Genomic DNA, 27,065 nt, shown 5'->3' on the forward strand with positions numbered 1-27,065 from the left:
TCTTTGGTTTGCTGCCTAATGAATATGGCCCAGTTTTCATTGAATTTTGCACTTCAAAATGATTTCACTGTAGTTGACTGGCATGTACTTCAATATACAGTGCCTTGCGAAAGTATTCGGCCCCCTTGAACTTTGCGACCTTTTGCCACATTTCAGGCTTCAAACATAAAGATATAAAACTGTATTTTTTTGTGAAGAATCAACAAGAAGTGGGACACAATCATGAAGTGGAATGACATTTATTGGATATTTCAAACTTTTTTAACAAATCAAAAACTGAAAAATTGGGCGTGCAAAATTATTCAGCCCCCTTAAGTTAATACTTTGTAGCGCCACCTTTTGCTGCGATTACAGCTGTAAGTCGCTTGGGGTATGTCTCTATCAGTTTTGCACATCGAGAGACTGACATTTTTTCCCATTCCTCCTTGCAAAACAGCTCGAGCTCAGTGAGGTTGGATGGAGAGCATTTGTGAACAGCAGTTTTCAGTTCTTTCCACAGATTCTCGATTGGATTCAGGTCTGGACTTTGACTTGGCCATTCTAACACCTGGATATGTTTATTTTTGAACCATTCCATTGTAGATTTTATGATTTTATGTTTTGGATCATTGTCTTGTTGGAAGACAAATCTCCGTCCCAGTCTCAGGTCTTTTGCAGACTCCATCAGGTTTTCTTCCAGAATGGTCCTGTATTTGGCTCCATCCATCTTCCCATCAATTTTAACCATCTTCCCTGTCCCTGCTGAAGAAAAGCAGGCCCAAACCATAATGCTGCCACCACCATGTTTGACAGTGGGTATGGTGTGTTCAGCTGTGTTGCTTTTACGCCAAACATAACGTTTTGCATTGTTGCCAAAAAGTTCAATTTTGGTTTCATCTGACCAGAGCACCTTCTTCCACATGTTTGGTGTGTCTCCCAGGTGGCTTGTGGCAAACTTTAAACAACACTTTTTATGGATATCTTTAAGAAATGGCTTTCTTCTTGCCACTCTTCCATAAAGGCCAGATTTGTGCAATATACGACTGATTGTTGTCCTATGGACAGAGTCTCCCACCTCAGCTGTAGATCTCTGCAGTTCATCCAGAGTGATCATGGGCCTCTTGGCTGCATCTCTGATCAGTCTTCTCCTTGTATGAGCTGAAAGTTTAGAGGGACGGCCAGGTCTTGGTAGATTTGCAGTGGTCTGATACTCCTTCCATTTCAATATTATCGCTTGCACAGTGCTCCTTGGGATGTTTAAAGCTTGGGAAATATTTTTGTATTCAAATCCGGCTTTAAACTTCTTCACAACAGTATCTCGGACCTGCCTGGTGTGTTCCTTGTTCTTCATGATGCTCTCTGCGCTTTTAACGGACCTCTGAGACTATCACAGTGCAGGTGCATTTATACGGAGACTTGATTACACACAGGTGGATTGTATTTATCATTATTAGTCATTTAGGTCAACATTGGATCATTCAGAGATCCTCACTGAACTTCTGGAGAGAGTTTGCTGCACTGAAAGTAAAGGGGCTGAATAATTTTGCACGCACAATTTGTCAGTTTTTGATTTGTTAAAAAAGTTTGAAATATCCAATAAATGTCGTTCCACTTCATGATTGTGTCCCACTTGTTGTTGATTCTTCACAAAAAAATACAGTTTTATATATTTATGTTTGAAGCCTGAAATGTGGCAAAAGGTCGCAAAGTTCAAGGGGGCCGAATACTTTCGCAAGGCACTGTATAACGGCTGACCTTTATAACTGCAACATTGCCAAAATGTGAACTCATGAAAGGCAAATCCCACTAGACACACACTCGTTGAATCAGCGCTGTTTCCACGTCATTTCAATGTTGAATTGACATCTGTGCCCAGTGGGTTGCTTCTATTACGACAAATCCACATAACACAATATGACAAATCAAAAGTGATATGACAGTGTCCAAGTCCAGTTTCCAGCTAAGCCAATCAGAGTGTGTGAAAGAGCCTTTTCAAACACGGAACAGAGCCAAAACAGATGGACTGTAGTTCAGAGTGAGAGGTGGCCAACATCTCATCTTTGTGAAAAGCTTCTGATTGTTCAAATCTGTTGATGAGAAAATGGGGAAGTCCAGAGAAACGTAACAAACACGACATCTGGAGCAAACTGATGTAAATCGTACCTCATGCATCACTATTGATACAGATCCATATTAAAGTAAGGGGTAGACTGGGTAGGGTATGTGAGGACAGGAAGTTGAGAGGCTTTATTAGAATTAGCTGCAATGTGAGCTAAAGTCCAACTTGAATCACACGTTCACACTGACCTCTGACCTGGAAGTAACTGGCAACTCTTTCACAAACCACTAGCCACATTCACCAGAGACAGCTAAACCACTATCCACATTCCCTAGAGAGATTTGACTAAGCCTATAGAAAGCCCTAGGACTGTAAATGCCTACTGTGGCTCTAAGGCATTGGTATTCAAAGTAGGGGTCGCAAACTGCAGTGGGACAAAATGTTTGTTTTTTTAGGAACAAAAATTAAAAGTACAGATTATTGTATGGGGCAATACATAAACATTTTTGAGATAGATCATTTGAAAGATACCATTTTATTGCGTAAATGTTTCAAACACAGAACAGAGCCAAAACAGATGGACTATAGTTTAGAGTGAGAGGTGGCCAACATATCATCTTTGTGAAAGCTTCTTTTGGTTTCATTCCATTTTGATAAAATATGAACATGCAATGAATTGAAGGTTATTTGTTGATGTAAAAATCTAAATTGACTGATTTTCAGGTTGTGTCATTAGATTTGGGGTGGGATCGCAAATAAATTCTTGAGAAGAAATGGGGTCCCCCAGAAATTCTGCCGAACAAAATGGGGTCTCCTCTGAAAAACGTTGAATACCACTCCTCTAAGGTGTATACCTATTATACCTGATATATTTCCTGGGTTGATTTAACAGCTTTACGTCCCTGAGGGCCGCTCCGTACTGTGACATCAGTGCAGCGAACTACATGCCCTCCCATTAGCATTGCTGGAGTATATGAGCCAAAGGCTAAGACTTTAGTTTATACAGTATACTGCTTCTCAGCTCTGCCAACCCCTGCTGGGTTTACAGAACTATTCATACAGCGTCACATAAACCCCACTCTCTCACCTCAAAGGCATCATACCATAGCCTACCTCATCTACCCTCACCACCTGGCTTCAATGAGACGGAGAGAGGGAGAGAGAAAAAGAAAACAGAGATGTTTGAGGGATGGCTCAGCCCTCAAATTAACTCACGAGGGAAACGTGCTAGACACTGCCTGTCTTGCTATCCTTACATGATCATCTCTGCTCCATCTTTAGACCAGATGCATGCTGGTTAGCGTAGTCTTAACACACATCGGCCCACACCTTTCTCACACCCAGTGCTGACCAAGCATACGCTGAAGTGCCTGACCAATACAGCTGGCTTCCATATCATTCTGTTATCCCCTGTGCAATATCTCTCACACACATAGAAATAGTGTGTGTGTGTGTGTGTGTGTGTGCACGTGCGCAAGTCTTATGCATGTGGAAAATATTAGCACTCTCACTGAATCTGTCGGCGCTGCTGTCTGTCTGGATCCATGTGTCGTCTTTTATGACTCAGCTGGAAGGCCTTGTTAGCGCCTAGTTAGCACCCAGTTAGGGCCCGCTGCTAACCTACTCCAACTACCTCCCGCTTTTGCAGAACAAGCTCATTTCTAATCTGTACTGTTAGTAGATTGTGGGACAGTAACCTGAGCAGAGAGCTAGCTAGGAACATGAGAGCAGTGCCTGAACTCAGGTCACGGACTTTGGACATACACTGCTCGTCGAAACATCTCATTCCAAAATCACGGGTATTAATATGGAGTTGGTCCACCTTTGCTGCTATAACAGCCTCCACTCTTCTGTGAAGGCTTTCCACTAGATGTTGGAACATTGCTGCGGGAACTCGCTTCCATTCAGCCACGAGAGCATTAGTGAGGTTGGGCACTGATGTTTGGCGATTACGCCTGGCTCGCAGTCGGCGTTCCAATTCATTCCAAAGGTGTTCGATGGTGTTAAGGTCAGGGCTCTGTGCAGGCCAGTCAAGTTCTTTGACACTGATTCGGACAAACCATTCTGTATGAACCTAGTTTTGTGCATGGGGGCATTGTCATGCTGAAACAGGAAAGGGCCTTCTCCAAACTGTTGCCACAATGTTGGAATCACAGAATGGTCTAAAATGTCATCGTACGCTGTAGCGAGAACAGATAACAAGTTTTCACTGCTCCAGAGTCGAATGGCGGCGAGCTTTACACCACTCCAGTCGACGCTTGACGTTGCGCATGGTGATCTTAGACTTAGGCCATGGAGTGTTGTACTTTTGTGCATGTTGAGTATGTGATTGTGTCTCAGTGTAAACAAGGTATGACATGATTGTTATTTTCGTATAAAATCTATTTTTGGACTTGGTTAATGTGCAGAATAAAAATAATAATAATTATGTTCCGGCCCCACGACCATCCACACAAAAATGATGAATTTAGTTGCCTTCCCCTGCATTAGGGCTTACCTTCCTATACATCATGCAGTCCTGCAGCTGGGGGAGGTCCAGCAAGGGGTGGTAACAGCCCTCGGGTTGCCAGGCAACCTCTCTCCAGTCACAGGTCCGGTTGTCGGCACAGCTGAGACAAGGAACCACCCAACGACCTGGGGAGAGAAAAACAGAGGGAGGGAAAGAAATGGAGAGAGAAGAAGGACAGGCAATCGGACAACCAGAAGTGAATAAAGTGGTTAATTGTTCCTGCTCCAAAAAACATTTTTATTAATAAATATAGATACTTCCGTGAACAAAACATAGACAGAATTCTCACCTGCAAAGCTTCACATTGTGCAAGTTATAATTCTCCACACACACTTCACATTGTGCAAGTTATAATTCTCCACACACACTTCACATTGCTCTCCCTGCTGACATTTACTATCTGCCCTGCAGGGTAGGATATTGGGTTTTAATAGCTGAGTTTAACCTCTGATCCTTTGCACTTAAATCAAAGGGCAGAGTGTGTTGGCCACTTAAATCAGCCTTCTACAGATGCACACAGAGCAAGGTTTCATATGGACATCTGGGCACGTGTGCAATACATTTCAAAGCGATGAGAATTAAGTAGAACATTTCTGAGGAGCAATTTTTTTTTGACAGTAATTCATAAAGCCTTTCAGCTATGTATGAAATGTTATCTATGAAAACAATGTGAAGGGATATCTTTAGGGAGGAAACAGACCTGGTACATCCCCGGAGGTGCAGGGCCGCTTTGGGGAATGGGGCTCGCCTGGAGAGAGTTGCCCAGGAAGGGGCTCCAAACCACAGGGCTGATTTGGTTGCACCACCAGGCCACAGTCCTGCGTAGACACAGGGAGAAATATATTAGATTTTGAGGGATGGTCCATCATACTGGGAGGCTGAGGGAACTTTATCATGTTGAGTTCATGTTGAAAACTAGTATTCAGTAGTATTGTTCAAGTATCTATTCAGTGCTATTGGTGCAGTATCCATTCAGTGCTATTGTTCTAGTATCCATTCAGTGCTATTGGTGTAGTATCCATTCAGTGCTATTGTTGTAGTATCCAATCAGTGCTATTGTTCTAGTATCCACTCAGTGCTATTGTTCTAGTACCCATTCTGTGCTATTGTTCTAGTATCCATTCAGTGCTATTGTCCTAGTACCCATTCTGTGCTATTGTTCTAGTATCCACTCAGTGCTATTGTTCTAGTACCCAGTCTGTGCTATTGTTCTAGTATCCACTCAGTGCTATTGTTCTAGTATCCACTCAGTGCTATTGTTCTAGTATCCATTCAGTGCTATTGGTGTAGTATCCATTCAGTGCTATTGTTCTAGTATTCATTCAGGGCTATGGTTCTAGTATTCATTCAGTGCTATTGTTCTAGTATTCATTCAGTGCTATTGGTGTAGTATCCACTCAGTGCTATTGTTCTAGTATCCACTCAGTGCTATTGTTCTATAGTATCCACTCAGTGCTATTGTTATAGTATCCATTCAGTGCTATTGTTCTAGTATCCATTCAGTGCTATTGTTCTAGCCTCCATTCAGTGCTATTGTTCTAGTATCCATTCAGTGCTATTGTTCTAGTATCCATTCAGTGCTATTGGTGTAGTATCCATTCAGTGCTATTGGTGTAGTATCCATTCAGTGCTATTGTTCTAGTATCCATTCGGTGCTATTGTTCTAGTATCCATTCAGTGCTATTGTTCTAGTATCCATTCAGTGCTATTGGTGTAGTATCCACTCAGTGCTATTGTTATAGTATCCACTCAGTGCTATTGTTATAGTATCCATTCAGTGCTATTGGTGTAGTATCCACTCAGTGCTATTGTTCTGGTTTCCATTCAGTGCTATTGGTGTAGTATCCATTCAGTGCTATTGTTCTAGTATCCATTCAGTGCTATTGTTCTAGCCTCCATTCAGTGCTATTGTTCTAGTATCCATTCAGTGCTATTGTTCTAGTATTCATTCAGTGCTATTGTTCTAGTATTCATTCAGTGCTATTGTTCTAGTATTCATTCAGTGCTATTTTTCTAGTATCCATTCAGTGCTATTGGTGTAGTATCCATTCAGTGCTATTGGTGTAGTATCCATTCAGTGCTATTGGTGTAGTATCCATTCAGTGCTATTGTTCTAGTATTCATTCAGTGCTATTGTTCTAGTATTCATTCAGTGCTATTGTTCTAGTATTCATTCAGTGCTATTTTTCTAGTATCCATTCAGTGCTATTGTTCTAGTATTCATTCAGTGCTATTTTTCTAGTATCCATTCAGTGCTATTGTTCAAGTTGTCACGATGAAACACAGTAATGCAAATGGCAGGTTGTGGTAGATTTATGACCATATGAATTTATTTAACAATTCAACTCATCTGAGCATTTCTACAACCATATCGGTGATGGAAATGTCCATTTTCAAAGGCTTTCATAGCTGTAGTTGTGTACTGATAGGAATGATCATGTTTTCCCCTCTCTGTTTGAGTCATGGGAGGCAGTTACTGTGGTCACTGACCACTGACTCATTACCTATGTCTCAATTTTTATTTTATTTAACCCTTATTTTACCAGGTAATGGTAATGACCTTTCTGCCATTCCCTCGCCCACCGTGTTTCCATCTCTCTTTTGGGCCCTCTCTATTCTCACAATCTTTCACTTCTTTACTCATCTCATTTCCCTCCATCTCCCTCTCACCCTTCTTTGTCTCTTCTCTTCGGTATCAGGAGCTTGGCGGTGGGTGCTGTGTCCCACTCTTTGAGGTTGGTGGTGGTGGGGGGTCAAATGGTTGGAGGTGAGCGGTCATAGGTCAGACAAACCTAACCAGATGAATGACAGCGGCTGGGAAGCTACGTATCCCAGGGGCCCCGTGGGAGCCGACCGACCGTCTAGTACTGAGTACAGAGAAACCGCCAGGCACCTCCCCTTACCATCGGGCTTGCGGCGCGACTGAACCTCACACACACAAACATAGATGCTCTTCACACACACACACACACACACACACACACACACACACACACACACACACACACACACACACACACACACACACACACACACACACCTAGATACACGTACACTTTCCTTTTCAAGCGGGCCATGAAGGAACTGAACCTCACACACACACCCACCCACCCACACACACACCCAACCTCCCCCTCCCTCCCTCTGAGGGTCTTCAGTTCACACGTCCACACCACATTCCCCACGGCTCCGGCGCAGCTCTCAACAAAGTGCCACAAGACAACTTAACAGGGATTTTCTTGTTCGTACCTGTGCACAGTGTACACGCCACAAACACAGAGGCCCTGGGGTCTGAGGGAACCGCCTGGGGCCACGGCCCAACCGCCGTTATGGAGGAAACGAACTGCAGCTGCCTTTCATCCTTCCCTCCATCCCTCTTCTTAAAACGGACCGGAGAGTCTTGCTGCCACGTAAAAAAAGATCTGTATATACAGTATACATATATATATATATATATATATATATATATATATATATATATATATATAGAGAGAGAGAGAGAGAGAGAGAGAGAGCTCAATCGCAGGCCACGATCATCTCTTTATTTTTCTCTCTGCCCTTTCTCCATCTTTTCCCTCTCTTTCTCTCAACCTCCCTCTATCTTTTACAGTGGCAGGTACGCACATATACCAGCGTTTTATCTGTCAAGTTCTCTTCCTCCTCCTTACAATGAATTATAGAACAGGGAGCAATAATAGCATCCCCCTGACATCAGCCCTCAGTGAAAACCTCTGATTCATAGACCATCAATTCTCAGCCAGGCTCCCCAATAGGACTCTCCTAACAACACATTTGGTTAATAAATAGCTGAAAACCAAGAGATGGTTTGAGGCCACCTAGGGACTAGAGAGCAGTACTTCAGAGGAGAATGTAGTGTGCGTGCGTGCGTGCGTGTGTGTGTGTGTGTGTGTGTGCGTGCGTGTGCTTGCGTGTGGGGTGACTTGGTTATAAGGTTCTGAGTTCAACACTACAGTAATCTGCATTGATCAAAGAGCTATGCTAACCAACCTCGAAAAAGGGAGTGCTAATCCCCGACACACACACACACACACACACACACACACACACACACACACACCTAATCCGACCGTGATCTCCATTAGATCATAGCTGCTTGTCTCTGTGCCAAGAGGCCTTGTTAAGACACAACTACCTGCTTTTGTTGGAGCAGACACAAAGCCTGGTCAATCTACCAATCAGACTCCAATCCTCCAGGACCAAACGGACCCTACTCATTAGAGAAGCCAGCTTAGTAGGGAGACCAGGAGCCTCCGTTCACCTCAAGTAGGGGTTGAGATCGGAACAAAAAGTTAATTGGGGGGAAAAGGAATAACACACTAAATAATAAATATATTTGGGGGTATAATAAATATTTGGGGAATTCTATGTCTCAAAAGGGTATCAAGTAGTAGCACAAGGGAAACACACCCAGGCATAGGAGTGTACAAACACCCACTCCAAAAATCACTCCTCTGAAGATAGGCTCAGTCTAATCCTGCCTGAATAAAACAATACAACTGTATAAAACAATAAAGCTATTGGAAATCTCTTTCACCTGTCTTCATGCTGGGTCTCCCAGGGGTTGTTGGCTGCTGTTGAGACGACAGGCAATCCCTAGAAAGACTGCTGAAATACACTGTAAGTTCTGACTACAAGGCAACAGAGTTCTAGAGTTCCTTCAGGGCAGTTCTACTGTGAAGCGCTGGATTCCTCTCCTCAGAAAGTCAATTTCATGGTTACAGGAGAGCCGCTGAACATTCAAAAATGTCAAACCAGTAAAAAGTGTTGTAAATATCGTTATCAAAATACCACCCCCTTTTTAGCAAGAGAACTTGAGCAAAATAACTCTTAGGCTTTACGTTTGATTGACCAGTAAGGATCTTCAGAGTAAATTAAATACAGTTTTTATGTGGTCTAGGGCACTGCATCGCAGTGCAGCTGTGCCACCAGAGACTCTGGGTTCGCGCCCAGGCTCTGGCGCAGCCGGCCGCGACCGGGAGGTCCATGGGGCGATGCACAATTGGCCTAGCGTCGTCCGGGTTAGGGAGGGCTTGGCCAGTAGGGATATCCTTGTCTCATCGCGCACAAGCGACTCCTGTGGCGGGCCGGGCGCAGTGCATGCTAACCAGGTCGCCAGGTGCACGGTGTTTCCTCCGACACATTGGTGCGGCTGGCTTCCGGGTTGGATGCGCGCTGTGTTAAGAAGCAGTGCGGCTTGGTTGGGTTGTGTATCGGAAGACGCATGGCTTTCAACCGTCTCTCCCGAGCCCGTACGGGAGTTGAGGCGATGAGACAAGATACAGTGCCTTGCGAAAGTATTCGGCCCCCTTGAACTTTGCGACCTTTTGCCACATTTCAGGCTTCAAACATAAAGATATAAAACTGTATTTTTTTGTGAAGAATCAACAACAAGTGGGACACAATCATGAAGTGGAACGACATTTATTGGATATTTCAAACTTTTTTAACAAATCAAAAACTGAAAAATTGGGCGTGCAAAATTATTCAGCCCCCTTAAGTTAATACTTTGTAGCGCCACCTTTTGCTGCGATTACAGCTGTAAGTCGCTTGGGGTATGTCTTTATCAGTTTTGCACATCGAGAGACTGACATTTTTTCCCATTCCTCCTTGCAAGACAGCTCGAGCTCAGTGAGGTTGGATGGAGAGCATTTGTGAACAGCAGTTTTCAGTTCTTTCCACAGATTCTCGATTGGATTCAGGTCTGGACTTTGACTTGGCCATTCTAACACCTGGATATGTTTATATTTGAACAATTCCATTGTAGATTTTTCTTTATGTTTTGGATCATTGTCTTGTTGGAAGACAAATCTCAGTCCCAGTCTCAGGTCTTTGCAGACTCCATCAGGTTTTCTTCCAGAATGGTCCTGTATTTGGCTCCATCCATCTTCCCATCAATTTTAACCATCTTCCCTGTCCCTGCTGAAGAAAAGCAGGCCCAAACCATGATGCTGCCACCACCATGTTTGACAGTGGGGATGGTGTGTTCAGCTGTGTTGCTTTTACGCCCAACATAACGTTTTGCATTGTTGCCAAAAAGTTCAATTTTGGTTTCATCTGACCAGAGCACCTTCTTCCACATGTTTGGTGTGTCTCCCAGGTGGCTTGTGGCAAACTTTAAACAACACTTTTTATGGATATCTTGGTTGAAATGGCTTTCTTCTTGCCACTCTTCCATAAAGGCCAGATTTGTGCAATATACGACTGATTGTTGTCCTATGGACAGAGTCTCCCACCTCAGCTGTAGATCTCTGCAGTTCATCCAGAGTGATCATGGGCCTCTTGGTTGCATCTCTGATCAGTCTTCTCCTTGTATGAGCTGAAAGTTTAGAGGGAGGGCCAGGTCTTTGTAGATTTGCAGTGGTCTGATACTCCTTCCATTTCAATATTATCGCTTGCACAGTGCTCCTTGGATGTTTAAAGCTTGGGAAATCTTTTTGTATCCAAATCCGGCTTTAAACTTCTTCACAACAGTATCTCGGACCTCCTTGTTCTTCATGATGCTCTCTGCGCTTTTAACGGACCTCTGAGACTATCACAGTGCAGGTGCATTTATACGGAGACTTGATTACACACAGGTGGATTGTATTTACCATCATTAGTCATTTAGGTCAACATTGGATCATTCAGAGATCCTCACTGAACTTCTGGAGAGAGTTTGCTGCACTGAAAGTAAAGGGGCTGAATAATTTTGCACGCCCAATTTTTCAGTTTTTGATTTGTTAAAAAAGTTTGAAATATCCAATAAATGTCGTTCCACTTCATAATTGTGTCCCACTTGTTGTTGATTCTTCACAAAAAAATACAGTTTTATATCTTTATGTTTGAAGCCTGAAATGTGGCAAAAGGTCGCAAAGTTCAAGGGGGCCGAATACTTTCGCAAGGCACTGTACAGGTTGAAAATGGCAGATTTGGGCACTGAGAAGCGCCTAAATTGGAACATTGTGGCTATACATGACGTCAGACCTCAGGCTCAGTCCTTCACAGCTCTGTATGGGTTTTGACTGACAGCCATTCTGAACTGGAGCACCTCGTGTGACAAGACGTTGCACCTGTCCCTCCTGCTAATTGGGCAACTATTTCAAATATTTTGTTGTCTGAGTGAGGGAAATGCTGTAAGATAAGAGGACTCATTGTATTTTGAAAGACGTTGAGGATTATAATAAATAACGATTTGATGTCATACAAGCAAGCCAAACACCTGTGAGTCTAAATGTGCTCGTCACATTTCCATGTCATAAAACTCATGTCGATGTTCATGACCACTACCAAATCATGTGATTGTAATGACAGGGAAAAGTGCTGTGGGACATGCTAGAGAAAAATCCAGACTTCTGAGAAGTTTGTTGTATGTGCACCAGTCTCCAGTCACTCTAAACATCAAAGTCGGTCGTATAAAAAGCACACACACACACACACACACACACACACACACACACACACACACACACACACACACACACACACACACACACACACACACACACACACACTGCAGTATAACAGTCTTTCAGAATGGATGTGGTTAGCCATCAGATAAGAGATCCTTATTACACACAGAGGAAATGACAGCTCTAACGCTCAGACGTCTACCAAGAACCACAGAGGAGGCGCCGGAACATGATACACACACATATTTATTACCACACACACATCCTTATCAATCAGTGACCCGCTAACCCAAATACGCAAGCACACACACACACACACACACACACACACACACACACACACACACACACACAGTTCTCCTCTCACGTAAAACCTGTACAATGCATCACACTGGAATGTATGAACAAGCGTATACAACAAAATCATTATAAACACATGAAGACCTATTGGTAGGAAGTCCCATGATGGCACTATGAAGTACATGAGACAGAGTGCCAAGTCAAAAGGGGAAAGAAACACAGCCAGATCCCAGAGGAAACAATGGTCAGCCAATCTGGAATGGTCTACCACACAGCGATGTCCACACTGCCAAATGTTCAATCACTTGCAACTCATAACGACTTTTCCCAGCCTCTCAGCGCAGCCAGTGTAAGATATGTACACAGATTCCTAGAAGTACAATCGCAATTGTGCAAGAATGTTGCGGATTTAAATTCAGGAAATTTCAAGGGGGATAAAAAACTGTTTCAAATCCAAACTGTTTCAAATTCCATGCCTTCTGTTTCTATGGGAAAACAATGACTTCCTAGGTTATTAATCTATATCAATTCTAAACTCTCAGCCTGAAAGCTCTCTGCTCATACAGGAAATCTGAACCATCAGAGCCACCATATGGCCATCAGGAGACTTTACTACCAATCACATAAATGAATACATCTTCTAATAATGATTGTGTGGTCATTTAAAGTAAATTCTAACAAGTACATTTTAACCATACAGTCCTTCCTCCACATCCACAACAACAACCATGATGTAACCTGGCAACAGAGTGACCTCGGGAAACCACAGGCTGAGAGGACCAGTCCCTATGACTGTGTAAAGATCATCAGAGCATGAGTAGCTAAAGTTAACATGAGCGTTAGCCGCAAGCACTGGCCCGTACTAAGTGAATTTGAGCCATGCGAGCGCTGTTGATCGAGCGCTGAGGACCAAAACTGGAGAACCTGGGAAACCAAGAGTCCAGGACTGAGTCATCCCAACCCAGAGGTTCAACAAGGGTTTGTTTGTGTCAGGTATTAAACATCATCTGGTATTGTACTGGTTTTCTGGGACTCAGATCTGGCCAATGGAATGTTAGGTGGTCCAATTCTTATGGGCAGCCCATTGCAATCTTTGTTCTGGTTAGGAGCGTGCAGAAGAAAGACACAGAGAGACGAAGAGAGGAACAAAGAGACATAGAAATCGAGGTGGAGAGACAGGAATAAAGACAGAGAGAAAGAGGGTTGACGTGAGAGAGAGAAGTCTTGGTAAGTCTTAGTGAGCCAGTCAGTCAGAAGTAGGCAGCCCAAACTCAGAGAAAGACATTCAAATCGGTGCGTTATAATGGCGGGAGAACCAAATGAACAGTGACTGGTGTGGATAGTGTGGATAATGGTACAGTTATTTCAACATGCAACCATAATTGGGCTGCCCCTACCACAAACGAGAGACGAAGGGTCGTGATTAGGAGTCCCATAGGGCGGCCCGGGGTAGGCCGTCATTGTAAATAAGAATTTGTTCTTAACTGACTTGCCAAGTTAAAGGTTAAATAAAAAAATTGATTAAATAACTTAAATGAAACCCCTGATTGGGAGCGAGCGTAGAGCTGCATTTACTAGATCATAAACAGAGTCCGCTACTAATGCCAGCAGCCGGATAAAGTCCCAACCACATCTGTAAAGGTTTAACAGCAGTAGGATTCTATGTTTTGAGTGATGATTATTTCCCATAAGGTTGAGTTACTACACTGATTGAGTGGTGATTAAAGGTGGAAACAGAGACTTGTGGAGAATTGGAGGGAATATGTAGCGCTGCTATTCATATTTGGGTGATCCTCGGTGTGATTGCCAGGGCTATGCCTGCTGCTGAACAGTATTCCATAGTCCACACCGCCACATTGGACATGCTTGGCATTACCATAGTAACGTGTAAAAGCAAAAGAGCGATATTTATGCTTTGGTGAGAGGGAGGCTTTTCTTGGCACACGCAGGGCCTAAACACTCCATCACTGTCTAAGACCTCAGATATTTCATTATAAGCAAACGTTCTGAAATGTGTGCTGTTACTTTTTGTGATTAAAATTGTATTTTGTCAAAGTGAGATAATTCATACGTAAGTTAAATACTAGTTAAATTAGGTTGTCATGGGCTCCATTTACATTGGGATAGAACACACAGAAACAAGTGCACACATTTCCGATAACCAATTTAAAACATGGTTTATAGGGCCTTTGGAGGAACCGCAGAACCCCGCTCCGGGGGGATGGCGGGGGCACAGAGAGGAGGGGAACGCCCACACATCCGCCCTCTGATCAGAACAACAGTACACAACTCATTACCAGTTTACAATACCACCCAGAAACAATGCATAATGAGGAAACAGACGCATACAGGAACATATTCAGAGGTGTGTGTGCTCAGTGTGAATGAGAGAGAGCGAGAGAGAGGCAGACAGAATCCGAGAGAAACAAGGGGGAGTCAGATGGAGAGAGAGGGGGTTAGCAGAAAGAGAGAGAGTGAGATGGATGCTGAATAAGAGGCTAGAGGCTAATTGAAGAGGGTATGAAGTAAAGATTGAGAGTCTGTGAGTGTTATGTCAGCTAATGTACAAGTGACCTCAAGTACTACTGTATAATCAAGCTGCAAGGTAAAACAAAATGCATAGCACAGCTGGAAAACCAACCCTGTGATAGCCTACTCTCGCGTGCGTGCGTGCCCACATTTGTGTGCGGACATACATGCATGCGTGTTTATATGCTTGTTAATGTGCCTTAAAACTCAAGTGTGTTTTCCTATGTGATAATGTGCGTTAAACTGTACAAGTCACTCTCCCTGCCAAAACAATCCACACACACATCTTATCATTATGGTTTCCCTCCACTAAGAGCCGGCCTCGCTTCTTCTCAGACGACATTACACATTTCCCTGAGCCAGGAACGCTGCCGGGGACACCACCAGGAATAACAGAGCTCTGATGCAGAGGATAAGTTAATTAGAGTTACCAGCCTCAGAAATTGCAGCCCAAATAAATGTTTCACAGAGTTCAAGTAACAGACACATCTCAACATCAACTGTTCAGAGGAGACCGCGTGAATCAGGCCTTTATGGTCAAATTTCTGTAAAGAAACCACTACTAAACGACACAAATAAGAAAAAGAGACTTGCTTGGGCCAAGAGACACGAGCAATGGACATTGTACCAGTGGGAATCTGTCCTTTGGTCTGATGTGCCCACATTTTTGATTTTTGGTTCCAAACTCTGTGTCTTTGTGAGACGCAGAGTAGGTGAACAGATTATCTCTGCATGTGTGGTTCCCTCCGTGAAGCATGGAGGAGGAGGTGTGATGGTGCTTTGCTGGTGACACTGTGATTTATTTAGAATTCAAGGTACACTTAAACAGCATGACTAGCACAGCATTCTGCAGCGATACGCCATCCCATCTGGTTTGCGGATAGTGGGACTATCATCTGTTTTTCAACTGGACAATGACCCAACCCACCTCCAGGCTGTGTAAGGGCTATTTGACCAATAAAGAGAGTGATGGAGTGCTGCATCAGATGACCTGGCCTCCACAATCACCCGACAGTTTGGGATGAGTTGGACCGCAGAATGAAGGGAAACAGCTCAGCATATGTGGGAACTCCTTCAAGACTGTTGGAAAAAACATGCCAGGTGAAGCTGGTTGAGATAATGCCAAGAGTGAGCAAAGCTGTCATCAAGGCAAAGGGTACAATGTAGAAAATAGTAAAAATAATGAAAAACCCTTGAATGAGTAGGTGTGTCCAAACGTTTGACTGGTACTGTACCTCTAGTTGCTTCAATCTTTCTCTGTATCTCCTAAATATCTTTACATACTAATAGGTTAGAGCAGCTGTAGGGCTCTATGAGGGGATGACCGTGGGTGTTGAACCCTCGCCCTGAATCACAGACCCCTAAATCCTCCCACCCAGACTGGCCCTGTCAACGGCAACGAATCACAGCCCTGACACACACACACACACACACACACACACACACACACACACACACACACACACACACACACACACACACACACACACACACACACACACACACACACACACACACACACAGAGAGAGAGGGAAGCTAGAAAGGCAAGTGGTAGAGACAGAGAGGAGGGTTTCAACATACACAGGGTAACAGGGGGCAAGAGTGGGGGGGTCCTCTACCCCAACAAAAGTTATTTACCCCCTAAATTATAAAAGGACCAAACCATTTAATGAATGTTTCTTTGAATGTCTATCACCCCTCACCCTCTCTGACTGATCAAAACAGATCAAACACAGCAGCAGTGATTATTTTTATTGGACTGAGGGGGACCAACAGGAGTTTTAATGAGAAGAACCGTCTCCCCCTCTTCCCCCTCCCTCCCTCCGCTCCCGTATGATAACACGGCGGGGTGTATAAAGTCAGCCATTGTCTGAGTGAAGTGGCACACTCCTGGGCTGAGCGAGGGAGGAGAGGGGTGGAGGGGGGGTAACAGAGCCAGCTTCTGTGGATCAGCCCTGGGACTGGGCCTCGGTGGAATTCACAGCTGCAGCACATCAAAGGGCCAGACTCCCACCAAGACCCCCTGACAACAACGCCAGGAAATCAATGCTTAGTTTCCCTCTATGAGAAGGGATACGGATAGGTGTGGAGACCAGGGTTGGGAAACTGGGACAGAGCCGTGATCTCGCCTGTGTTGATGGAATGGGAAGTGGAGGGTTGAATGAGACGGTATTGGAATAAACTGAACACGTGTCCAGCCATAACAGTGGACATGTAAAAATATAAAACTGTGTGTGGAAGGGCAGTCCTCCTTCTGTAGTAACAGAAAGTGCTCCTGGTTGGACTTTCTCACTGGTGAGTGTACCAGTCCTCATAAGTGAGGCATGGCTGGTCATAGAACACCAGCTTTGTGAAGTCAATACAGACGGAGGATAGGATACGAGACAAGGAAGCTACTCTAGACTATTGAGTTCCACCCTCAGCCAGTTTCCCATTCCCACCTGTGGCTATCAACATAGCCAGATAACCGAGCAGCATCAGACAGCCAGACAGCCTGCTGATATGAACACTGAAGCTTCGAGCCTTCACATGATAGCACTTCAAAAGCCCCACACGCCGCATCAATGGAGGCCCTGTTCTAGGGCCCAATTCTTCTGCCCCCCATGTAGGATGAGTGGACACTATCTCTCTCATTCTCTCTCACTCTGACCCACGGAGGAAGAGAGTGAACGACTAGAATTTGAGAGGAAGGCTGGAGCAGATGAGATAGTAGTTGTTATCAGAGCGTGGTTGTCAGTGGCATGGAAAGGGAAAGGGGGATACCTAGTCAGTTGTACAACTGAACGCATTCAACTGAAATGTGTCATCAGCACCGCATTTAACCCAGAGAGGTACGGGGGGGCTGCCCTTATTGACATTCATGTCTTCGGTGCCCGGGTTAACTGCCTTGCTCATGGGCAGAACGACAGAATTTGTACCTTGTCAGCTCGGGGATTGGACACTGGCCAACGCTCTAATGCATGGCAGATCGATGGACAGGGCAGGTTGCAGAGCAGAGAGACCTGTGTCGGAGGTCAACGAAAACGCCATCACCTCAGAGAAAGTGTCAAATACAAAAAGGCACATCAAAACAGCAGGACAAGACAAAGTACAACATTGCACAAAGCAGAGAACCACATATCGGTCTTTTGGAGTTCCACACACGTTGATGGGTGGAACACATAAATGTGGGGACTCGTGGTACGGCGAGGGAGTTTATACTGGGTTTGCCCTGGGGTCACACTGCTAACGATGACACCAGGCTCTCTCACCAATTAGCCCTCGTTATTCCCAAAACACGACATAAGGCTTTGTCCGATGCAATTTAAATAATGGTTTTGTACGTTTGACACTTAAAACATTCCATCACTGTCTTCATGATATCCCCGCTTTAAATCATCTATTTTAGAAGAGCAACATCAAGCAAGAACCAAAACCCTCCTCAATATGGTGGACATATTGCAGAATCCTGAAGGCCCTTTACTCACTGCTGTGCCTCAGCTGGTCTAATTGACAGGTGATGCATTCAGGTCACTTTGATTTGGAAAGTCCCTAACCTGTTTTTCAAAATAAATAAAGAGAGGGGCTGTATGGTGATATTAGAGAGGGTGGGGCCAGGGGGACTGGGAGAGAATGAGGGAAATGGGAACGTGCTCCGGCATTAAAATAACTCTCTTTTGCCACTTTGCCACTCTCCTCTCTGATCCCTTAATGGTTTCCACATCATGGCTCACATGGGGTGTGGTGGTGGTGTGAACATGCCTAATTTGTGTGTGTGTGTGTGTGTGTGTGTGTGTGTGTGTGTGTGTGTGTGTGTGTGTGTGTGTGTGTGTGTGTGTGTGTGTGTGTGTGTGTGTGTGTGTGTGTGTGCATGCGTGCGTGCGTGTGTGTGTTTGGTGAGGCACAGAGCTGTGAGAGCACCCTTGTGGTTTGTAGAGAGACTCCAGTCTCTAGGTGTTTTTCACACCAACTTCAGGACAGAAGGAAAGCATTAAGCCTCTAGCCTTGATATCCACCAGACCACTCGGACTGGCCCAGGTCTGCCTATCTATACTCTGTCACAATCTCTCAGTGTGTGTGTGTGTGTGTGTGTGTGTGTGTGTGTGTGTGTGTGTGTGTGTGTGTGTGTGTGTGTGTGTGTGTGTGTGTGTGTGTGTGTGTGTGTGTGTGTGTGTGTGTGTGTGTGTGTGTGTGTGTGTGTGTCTGAGAGTAACCCCTCCTGACTGGTGGCTGATGGATGAGACAGAGGAATAGGACGGTGGCTGTGATTCCCTTTAGGCTCGGAGTCAAAACAGATTACATTCATTACAATGATGATGATGATTAATATATCTAATGTGGATATTACAGTCACCTCAGAAATGATTGGCACTCTTGATAAAGACGACCAAAAACAATAATGCATCAAATGAATAATACAAATACTGAGCTATATTGAATGCTAAAAAACACACACTTTGGAAAATTAGGGAGGAATATTATTTTACACTAATCCAATTGCCCAGAGTAAATCTTTTTTGTTTTAAAAGTAATAAAATAAATTCTCCAAAAAGAATTCCTGAAGATTATTATAAATACATGCTTTATTTATTTTGTTTTAAAAATGTTTAAGTTTAAGGAACTGTAATGTGGCCTTCCATGGCTTCCTGTTTCACTGGGGTATGAAAATGAGGAAACACGCAAATAAAATCCATTTGTAATCCATCACCATGGTTGATAAATCAGGCAATGGGTACAAAAATAGCTACAGTTGAAGTCGAAGGTTTACATGCACTTAGGTTGGAGTCATTAAAACTCATTTTTCAACCACTCCACAAATTTCTTGTTAATTAACAAACTATAGTTTTGCCAAATCCGTAAGGACATCTAATTTGTGCATGACGCAATACATTTTTCCAACAATTGTTTACAGACAGATTATTTCACTTATATTTCACTGTATCACAATTCCAGTGGGTCAGAAGTTTACATGCACTAAGTTGACTGTGCCTTTAAACAGCTTGGAAAATTCCAGAAAATGGTGTCATGGCTTTAGAAGCTTTTGATAGGCTAATTGACATAATTTGAGTCAATTGGAGGTGTACCTGTGGATGTATTTCAAAGCCTACCTTCAAACTCAGTGCCTCTTTGATTGACATCATGGGAAAATCAAAAGAAATCAGCCAAGACCTCAGAAAAAGATGGCAGACCTCCACAAGTCTGGTTCATTCTTGGGAGCAATTTCCAAACGCCTGAAGGTACCACATTCATCTGTACAAACAATAGTACGCACGTATAAACACCATGGGACCTCTCAGCCATCATACCGCTCAGGAAAGAGATGCGTTCTGGCTCCTAGAGATGAATGTACTTTGGTGCGAAGAAGTGCAAATAAATCTCAGAACAACAGCAAAGGACCTTGTGACGATACTGGAGGAAACAGGTACAAAAGTATCTATATCCACAGTGAAACGAGTCCAATAACAACATAACCTGAAAGGCCGCTCAGCAAGGAAGAAGCCACCGCTCCAAAACCCCCATCAAAAAGCCAGACTACGGTTTGCAACTGCACATGGTGACAAAGATTAAACTTTTTGGAGAAATGTCCTCTGGTCTGATGAAACAAAAATAGAACTGTTTGACCATAATGACCATTGTTATGTTTGAAGGAAAAAGGTGTATGCCTGCAAGCCGAAGAACACCATCTCAACCTTGAAGCACGGGGGTGGCAGCATCATGTTGTTGGGGTACTTTGCTGCAGGAGGGACTAGTGCACTTCACAAAATAGATGGCATCATGAGGCAGAAAAAGTATATATTGATGCAACATCTCAAGACATCAGTCAGGAAAGCTTAAAGCTTGGTCGCAAATGAGTCTTCCAAATGGACAATGACCCCAAGCATACTTCCAAGCATACTTCCAAGCATACTTCCAAGCATACTTCCAAAGTTGTTTCAAAATGGCCTAAGGACAACAAAGTCAAGGTATTGGAGTGGCCATCACAAAGCCCTGACCTCAATCCTATAGAAAATATGTGGGCAGAACTGAAAAAGCGTGTGCGAGCAAGGAGGCCTACAAACCTGACTTAGTTACACCAGCCCTGTCAGGAGGAATGGGCCAAAATTCACCCAATTTATTGTAGGAAGCTTGTGGAAGGCTACCCGACACGTTTGACACAAGTTGAACAATTTAAAGGCAATGCTATCAAATACTAATTGAGTACTAATTGAGTGTATGTAAACTTCTGACCCACTGGGAATGTGATGAAAGAAATAAAAGCTGAAAAAAAATCATAATCTCTATTATCCTGACAATTCACATCCTAAATTAAAGTGGTGATCCTAACTGACCTAAAACAGGGAATCTTTACTTGGATTAAATGTCAGGAATTGTGAAAAGTTTAAATGTATTGAAAAGTGAAAGTTTAAATGTATTTGGCTAAGGTGTATGTAAACTTCCGACTTCAACTGTATTTATTTACCATTTACCACTATTAGGATAATAATTAATACGTTTAAAACCACTGGAAAGGAAGTGTTGCTCGCAACTTGGGGTAACCAAGTATCCAAATCCACAATTAGACTCAAGTTTGCTAAACGGCATTGGCACCTTGATTGGAACCAGGTGCTATGGTCAGATGAGAGGACAATAGAGGTCTTTAGCCACAGAAACCAATGGTAATGCATATGCAGAAAATAACCTCATTCCTACTGTAAAGTATGGTGGTGGATCGTTGATGTTATGGGGATATTTTGCTTCACTGGTCCTGGGGCATCTGTTAAGCATTATGAACTCTACCAAGTACCAGGACATTTTTGCAAAAAACCTGGTTGCCTCTGCCAGAAGGCTGAAACTTGGCCGTAAGTGGATCTTCAAAGAAAATCCACAAAGAAAGGCTTAATTGACCACAAACTCAAAAATCTACAATAGTCATCTCAGTGTCCGGACTTGAACCCCATTGAAAGTCTGTGGCTTGAATTGACGAGGGCAGTCTATAAGCACAGACCGAAGAATATCAAGGGTCCAAGACGAATGGTCCAAGCTCCCTCCCAATGTGTTTCATAAACATTTTAGAAAAAGTCTCAGTGCCGTTATCCTCACAAGGGGAGGGTGAATAAAGCATTGAAAACAGGGGTGCCAATCATTTTAATACCTTCCTTTTTAGAAGAAAAAAAGATTACTTGCAAAAAAATAATCTCTGAGTAATACTATAAAATAATTGTATTATTACTAAAAAAATAATACTATAAAATATTAATCCCAAATGTTTTTGAGCATTCAATATAGCTTTTATATATGTTATTAGACATAGTATTATTTGTTGATCTTTATCAATGGCGCCAATAATTTCGGAGATGACTGTAATATCCACATCAGATATGATAATAAGCGTCATTGTAATGAATGTCATATTTTTTTACTTTGCCTAAAGGGAATCACAACTACCATCCTATCAGCCAGGAGGGGTTACTCTCAGATATGCTAGAGGCTGATTTGGGACTGGGTGTATGGGCGAATTGATTTTTTTTCTCTCTCTCTCTCTCTCTCTCTCTCTCTCTCTCTCTCTCTCTCTCTCTCTCTCTCTCTCTCTCTCTCTCTCCACACACACACACACACACACACACACACACACACACACACACACACACACACACACACACACACACACACACACACACACACACACACACACACACACACACACAACCCTGTGACCCCAACCCATCATACGCCTACACCCAGCAGTATCACCTTGCACTGAGATGAAAGGAGAACGAAGGGTATGTGTCTATTCCTCCGCAATGACCTTGTTCCCAAGACGAGTAAAACACCTGTAACCTTTACCCCCACCCCCCACTGAAGGGATTACCAGCTGTGTGGGTGTGCTTATGTGTTTAAGTGAGTGTATCAGCTGTGGTGGGGTATGATCAATGAGTTAGAATGAGGTACAGTGGACAATGTAGAGCGGTTCACACAGTGTGTTTGCCCAGACCCAGACACCTTGTAGTAACCCTGAGGGAGCATGGGGAGGACAACCGTAGCAACACTCCCAACACCAAGGACACAAAGCTGGAATACCAGCCACACACACACAAAGGGACAAATTCTATCCTATATATAATCCAGTGTGTGGATGTGCATGTGTCCACGAGAGAGAGAGAGAGAAAGAAGGAGAAAGAAAGGAGAGAGAAAGAAGAGAGAAAGAAAGAAAGAAAGGAGAAAAAGAACGAAAGAAAGAAAGAAAGGAGAGAGAAAGAAAGAAAGAAAGAAAGAAAGAAAGAAAGAAAGGAGAGAGAGAGAAAGGAGAGAGAAAGAAGAGAGAAAGAAAGAAAGGAGAGAGAAAGAAAGAAAGAAAGAAAGAAAGAAAGGAGAGAGAAAGGAGAGAGAAAGAAGAGAGAAAGAAAGAAAGGAGAGAAAGAAAGAAAGAAAGGAGAGAGAAAGAAATAAAGAAAGAAAGGAGAGAGAAAGAAGAGAGAAAGAAAGAAAGGAGAGAAAGAAAGAAAGAAAGAAAGAAAGGAGAGAGAAAGAAATAAAGAAAGAAAGGAGAGAGAAAGGAGAGAGAAAGGAGAGAGAAATAAGAGAAAGAAAGAAAGGAGAGAAAAAGAAGAGAGAAAGAAAGAAAGAAAGAAAGGAGAGAAAGAAAGAAAGAAAGAAAGAAAGAAAGAAAGAAAGAAAGGAGAGAGAAAGAAGAGAGAAAGAAAGAAAGGAGAGAAAGAAAGAAAGAAAGAAAGAAGGGAGAGAGAAAGAAGAGAGAAAGAAAGAAAGGAGAGAGAAAGGAGAGAGAAAGAAAGAAAGAAAGGAGAGAAAGAAAGAAAGAAAGAAAGGAGAGAGAAAGAAGAGAGAAAGAAAGAAAGAAAGGAGAGAGAAAGGAGAGAGGAAGAAAGAAAGAAAGAAAGAGAAAGAAAGAAAGAAAGAAAGAAAGAAAGAAAGGAGAGAGAAGAAGAGAAAAAAACTGAGGGCTTCAGATGTTTACCAACACTCATGGGGAATTCGTGACAGTTAGACACATAATTAACATTAATCTCACAGGCCTACAGCAAATAGCACCAGGAAATTATTGGTGGTTGTGCTGTGTGAACAATTTGTCAAGGATTCAGTATGTTTCTCCTCTTTTCTCTCGTTCGCTTCTGATCAAAAACAGGACGACATGTTCTATGGGAGAGGATGGTTTATGCCTGCTGGGATGTGAGGACTGGTCGGTGACCACAATAACAATTTGGGAGGCAGTCAGCTCTTCCCAATGGACCATAATAATCACAGCCCTCACACTACCAGCAGGGGAGAACCATCAGGAGCTGTTATGAGCTGTGTGTGTGTATTTATATAGTATGTGTGTGTCCATATGAGGCTCAGAAGTGGTTGCCCGTGTGTGTAAGTATGTATGCATGTTTGAAGCATCATAGGGGAGAGTGGGGTAAATTGAGCCAAAGGGGTAAGTTAAGCAACCCTTGTTTCTAGGAAACCATACACAAAATTAATAATTTCACCAAATATTTAGGAAGAGGTCATCATTTCATGGAGTCTGAAGGGAAAAACCACATGGAAAAAGAGGTAAGCAAGTTAGGTAAAAAAAAATAAAAAAGATTTTCACCAAATCAAAATAATTTATCATGTTAGAAGTTCCATGATGCTTTTATTTAAGCCAAAGTAGATCATTTTAAGATTGCTCTAAACATCAGTTTGGGTCTCTATAAGCTTCAATATGAGGTCCTAAACCTAGCATGAAAGTGCATCCTTGTATCTGTGTGGGCTAATATAGTCCAAATGTTTGCCTTAGGGTAAGTTGAGCCAATGGCCATGGGGTCAGTTGAGCCAATGGTTGAGCCAATGGCCATGGGGTCAGTTGAGCCAATGGCCATGGGGTCAGTTGAGCCAATGGTTGAGCCAATGGCCATGGGGTCAGTTGAGCCAATGGTTGAGCCAATGACCATGGGGTCAGTTGAGCCAATGGCCATGGGGTCAGTTGAGCCAATGGTTGAGCCAATGGCCATGGGGTCAGTTGAGCCAATGGCCATGGGGTCAGTTGAGCCAATGGTTGAGCCAATGGCCATGGGGTCAGTTGAGCCAATGGTTGAGCCAATGGCCATGGGGTCAGTTGAGCCAATGGTCGAGCCAATGGCAAGTAGAGCACATTTCCGTATTTTCTTGTAATGGAAGGCATCATCACTGGGATATGAGGTAATACCAGGGCCTATGTTAAACGTGTTTTTTTAGGTGCATTGAAAGATGGTTAAAATTATTAAAAGACTGAATGATTGTGATTCAGTACAGTGATTTGTAGGAGGTTTAATTTACCCTGCCCTGCGGCTCAAGTACCCCATAAATTGTATCAAGAGACCACTTTTTGTGGACAAGGTATGTTTTCAAAATTGTAATGTTAACATGAATTATTTTATATTTCCAGGGATACACAACATCCTAAAATCTATGTAGATATCATTGTTAGAAATAATACTATATTTCTGTTGACGGAGTGATGCTGAATGTAAATAATTGACTCATCTTACCCCACTGTCTCCTACTGTTTCTATCACTATAATGTCCTCAAATCTGAAATCTCTAGAAATGCTCCTCCTCTTAACGGCTCATATCCCTGCATTGGGGGGGGGGTGTCAGGTGAGGGGGAGACAGAGCGTCCTGGACCACATCCCAAACCAAACTCTTACTGGGGTGTGAAAGCTCAAATATAGCCCCTGCCACAGGAACTCATGTGAACATCAGACCCTCTCAATCCCTTTACGGCTCCCGCCGACCCCGCTCCTCCACATTCCAACGGTAATCTGGAAAATACCGGCTTGGAAATATCAACCAACCGTATCTCGACACGGCTGCTGCTCCACTGCCTCCCAACGCCATTCGCGGCCGTAACCGACACGAAACTTTACACAGACCAGCCACGAAAGCTCCCTCGGGCGAAACCCAACCGTCGACATGACAAATGCTGTAGAAACGAAGGAACCGCACTGTTCCTTCTCCACCGAATGAATTGATTCTCCTTTGTTTACATGCTATGAAACTTGTGTTGGATGCCAGACCAACATTGCTCATAAAATGAAACACTTCACATGCTCTGGGAATTGAAACCATGCCTCTGTGAAAGTCAATAGTGCCTCTCATTTGAATATGGTACGGGATAATAGGGAAATTGTATTTTGTGTTCCTCTGACGTGGTCCTCCAGTAAAGTCAGTGAACCCCAGACAGGAAGTCACTCTTGGTTAACTTGATGGGGAACGTGAAGTCCCACTAACCTTACATTTTTACCTTGTTTTACTCATAATGGAGAAGAAAAGAAAACACATTTTAGAGTGTTGATCTAGGATCAGTCCCCCCCTATCCATATACAGTTATTCATTATAATCTAAAACTAAACACTGATCCTCTATCAGCACTCCTACTCTGAGACTTTGTGAATACGGGCCCAGGTCTCTGACAGTGCTTGTCCATCTGTGAGTGTATGGTAGTGAGTTACAAGCGTGTAGAAACACCCTGCCCGCACCACGTACCTGCACGAAGCCACACATCACATGCTCCCCAAACATGGGCAGGCTAGGCCGACTCTCGCGGTACATGTGTAGAGTGTATATTGTCATGACGACGGGCTCTGTGGCGGCCGACTCGTCTGTCACTAGGATGTTGATTATGCTGTTGCCCAGGCCGACCGGGTAGTTAGCCGTTCTGTGGAAAAACAGAAGCAGAGCTTCTCAGAAACAATGTCCAGAGAGGTCCAGGGAGACAAAACACACATAAGTACAAGCACACACACAGAGCGTAGAGATGAAAACACACACACAGGATGGTGAGAGAGAGTACAGGGGGCTGAGGGAGATTATAGAATCATTCCTAAATGTCACGTTTAGCGCTATGTGTGTGGCCGTCTTACGTGTGTGTGTGTGTGTGTGTGTGTGTGTGTGTGTGGGTGTGTGTGTGTGTGCTTCTGTCTGTCAGAGGTCAATCCTCTGACCCCAGTGCTACTGAGTCTAATGGGTGCTAATCAGGGATTGGCTGCCGAGATCAAAGCTGCAGACATAAGAAACAGAGTTTTACAATCACACAGAGTAGAACTCAGAATGACATGGAAACATCCCCTGACCAAAACACTGGACTGAAAACACACATACCCAGAATTCAGATGCTATAACTAACTTATATTATAGACCTTAAGACTGGGCAGGTGTAAGCAATATAGGACAAGATCCATTTAACCTATGAAAAGGCTTGTTGGAGATCTAACTATATGACTGCTAACACCTTCCATCTCACTGAATGTGACCCAGGATACATTTGAAAGCCCAGCTTGTGACTCACAGGGTGAAAGGTCA

General features: G+C 43.5%; 1 protein-coding gene across 3 annotated transcripts in view; it reads right to left on the reverse strand.

The window, feature by feature from the left end:
- The window catches only part of LOC139393037 (cadherin-like and PC-esterase domain-containing protein 1), a 64,899-nt gene that overhangs the window by 4,775 nt on the left and 33,059 nt on the right, over nt 1-27,065 (reverse strand). For all 3 annotated transcript variants that reach the window (XM_071141361.1, XM_071141362.1, XM_071141360.1), the window contains exons 14-16: nt 26,250-26,421; nt 5,248-5,365; nt 4,536-4,672 (exon numbers count right to left, since the gene is read on the reverse strand). In XM_071141361.1, coding sequence (XP_070997462.1) covers nt 4,536-4,672; nt 5,248-5,365; nt 26,250-26,421 — 427 coding nt within the window. The remainder of the gene's footprint in view (nt 1-4,535; nt 4,673-5,247; nt 5,366-26,249; nt 26,422-27,065) is intronic.

The sequence above is a fragment of the Oncorhynchus clarkii genome, chromosome 33 (assembly GCF_045791955.1).
Source record: "Oncorhynchus clarkii lewisi isolate Uvic-CL-2024 chromosome 33, UVic_Ocla_1.0, whole genome shotgun sequence".
Classification (NCBI taxonomy): Eukaryota; Metazoa; Chordata; class Actinopteri; order Salmoniformes; family Salmonidae; genus Oncorhynchus; species Oncorhynchus clarkii.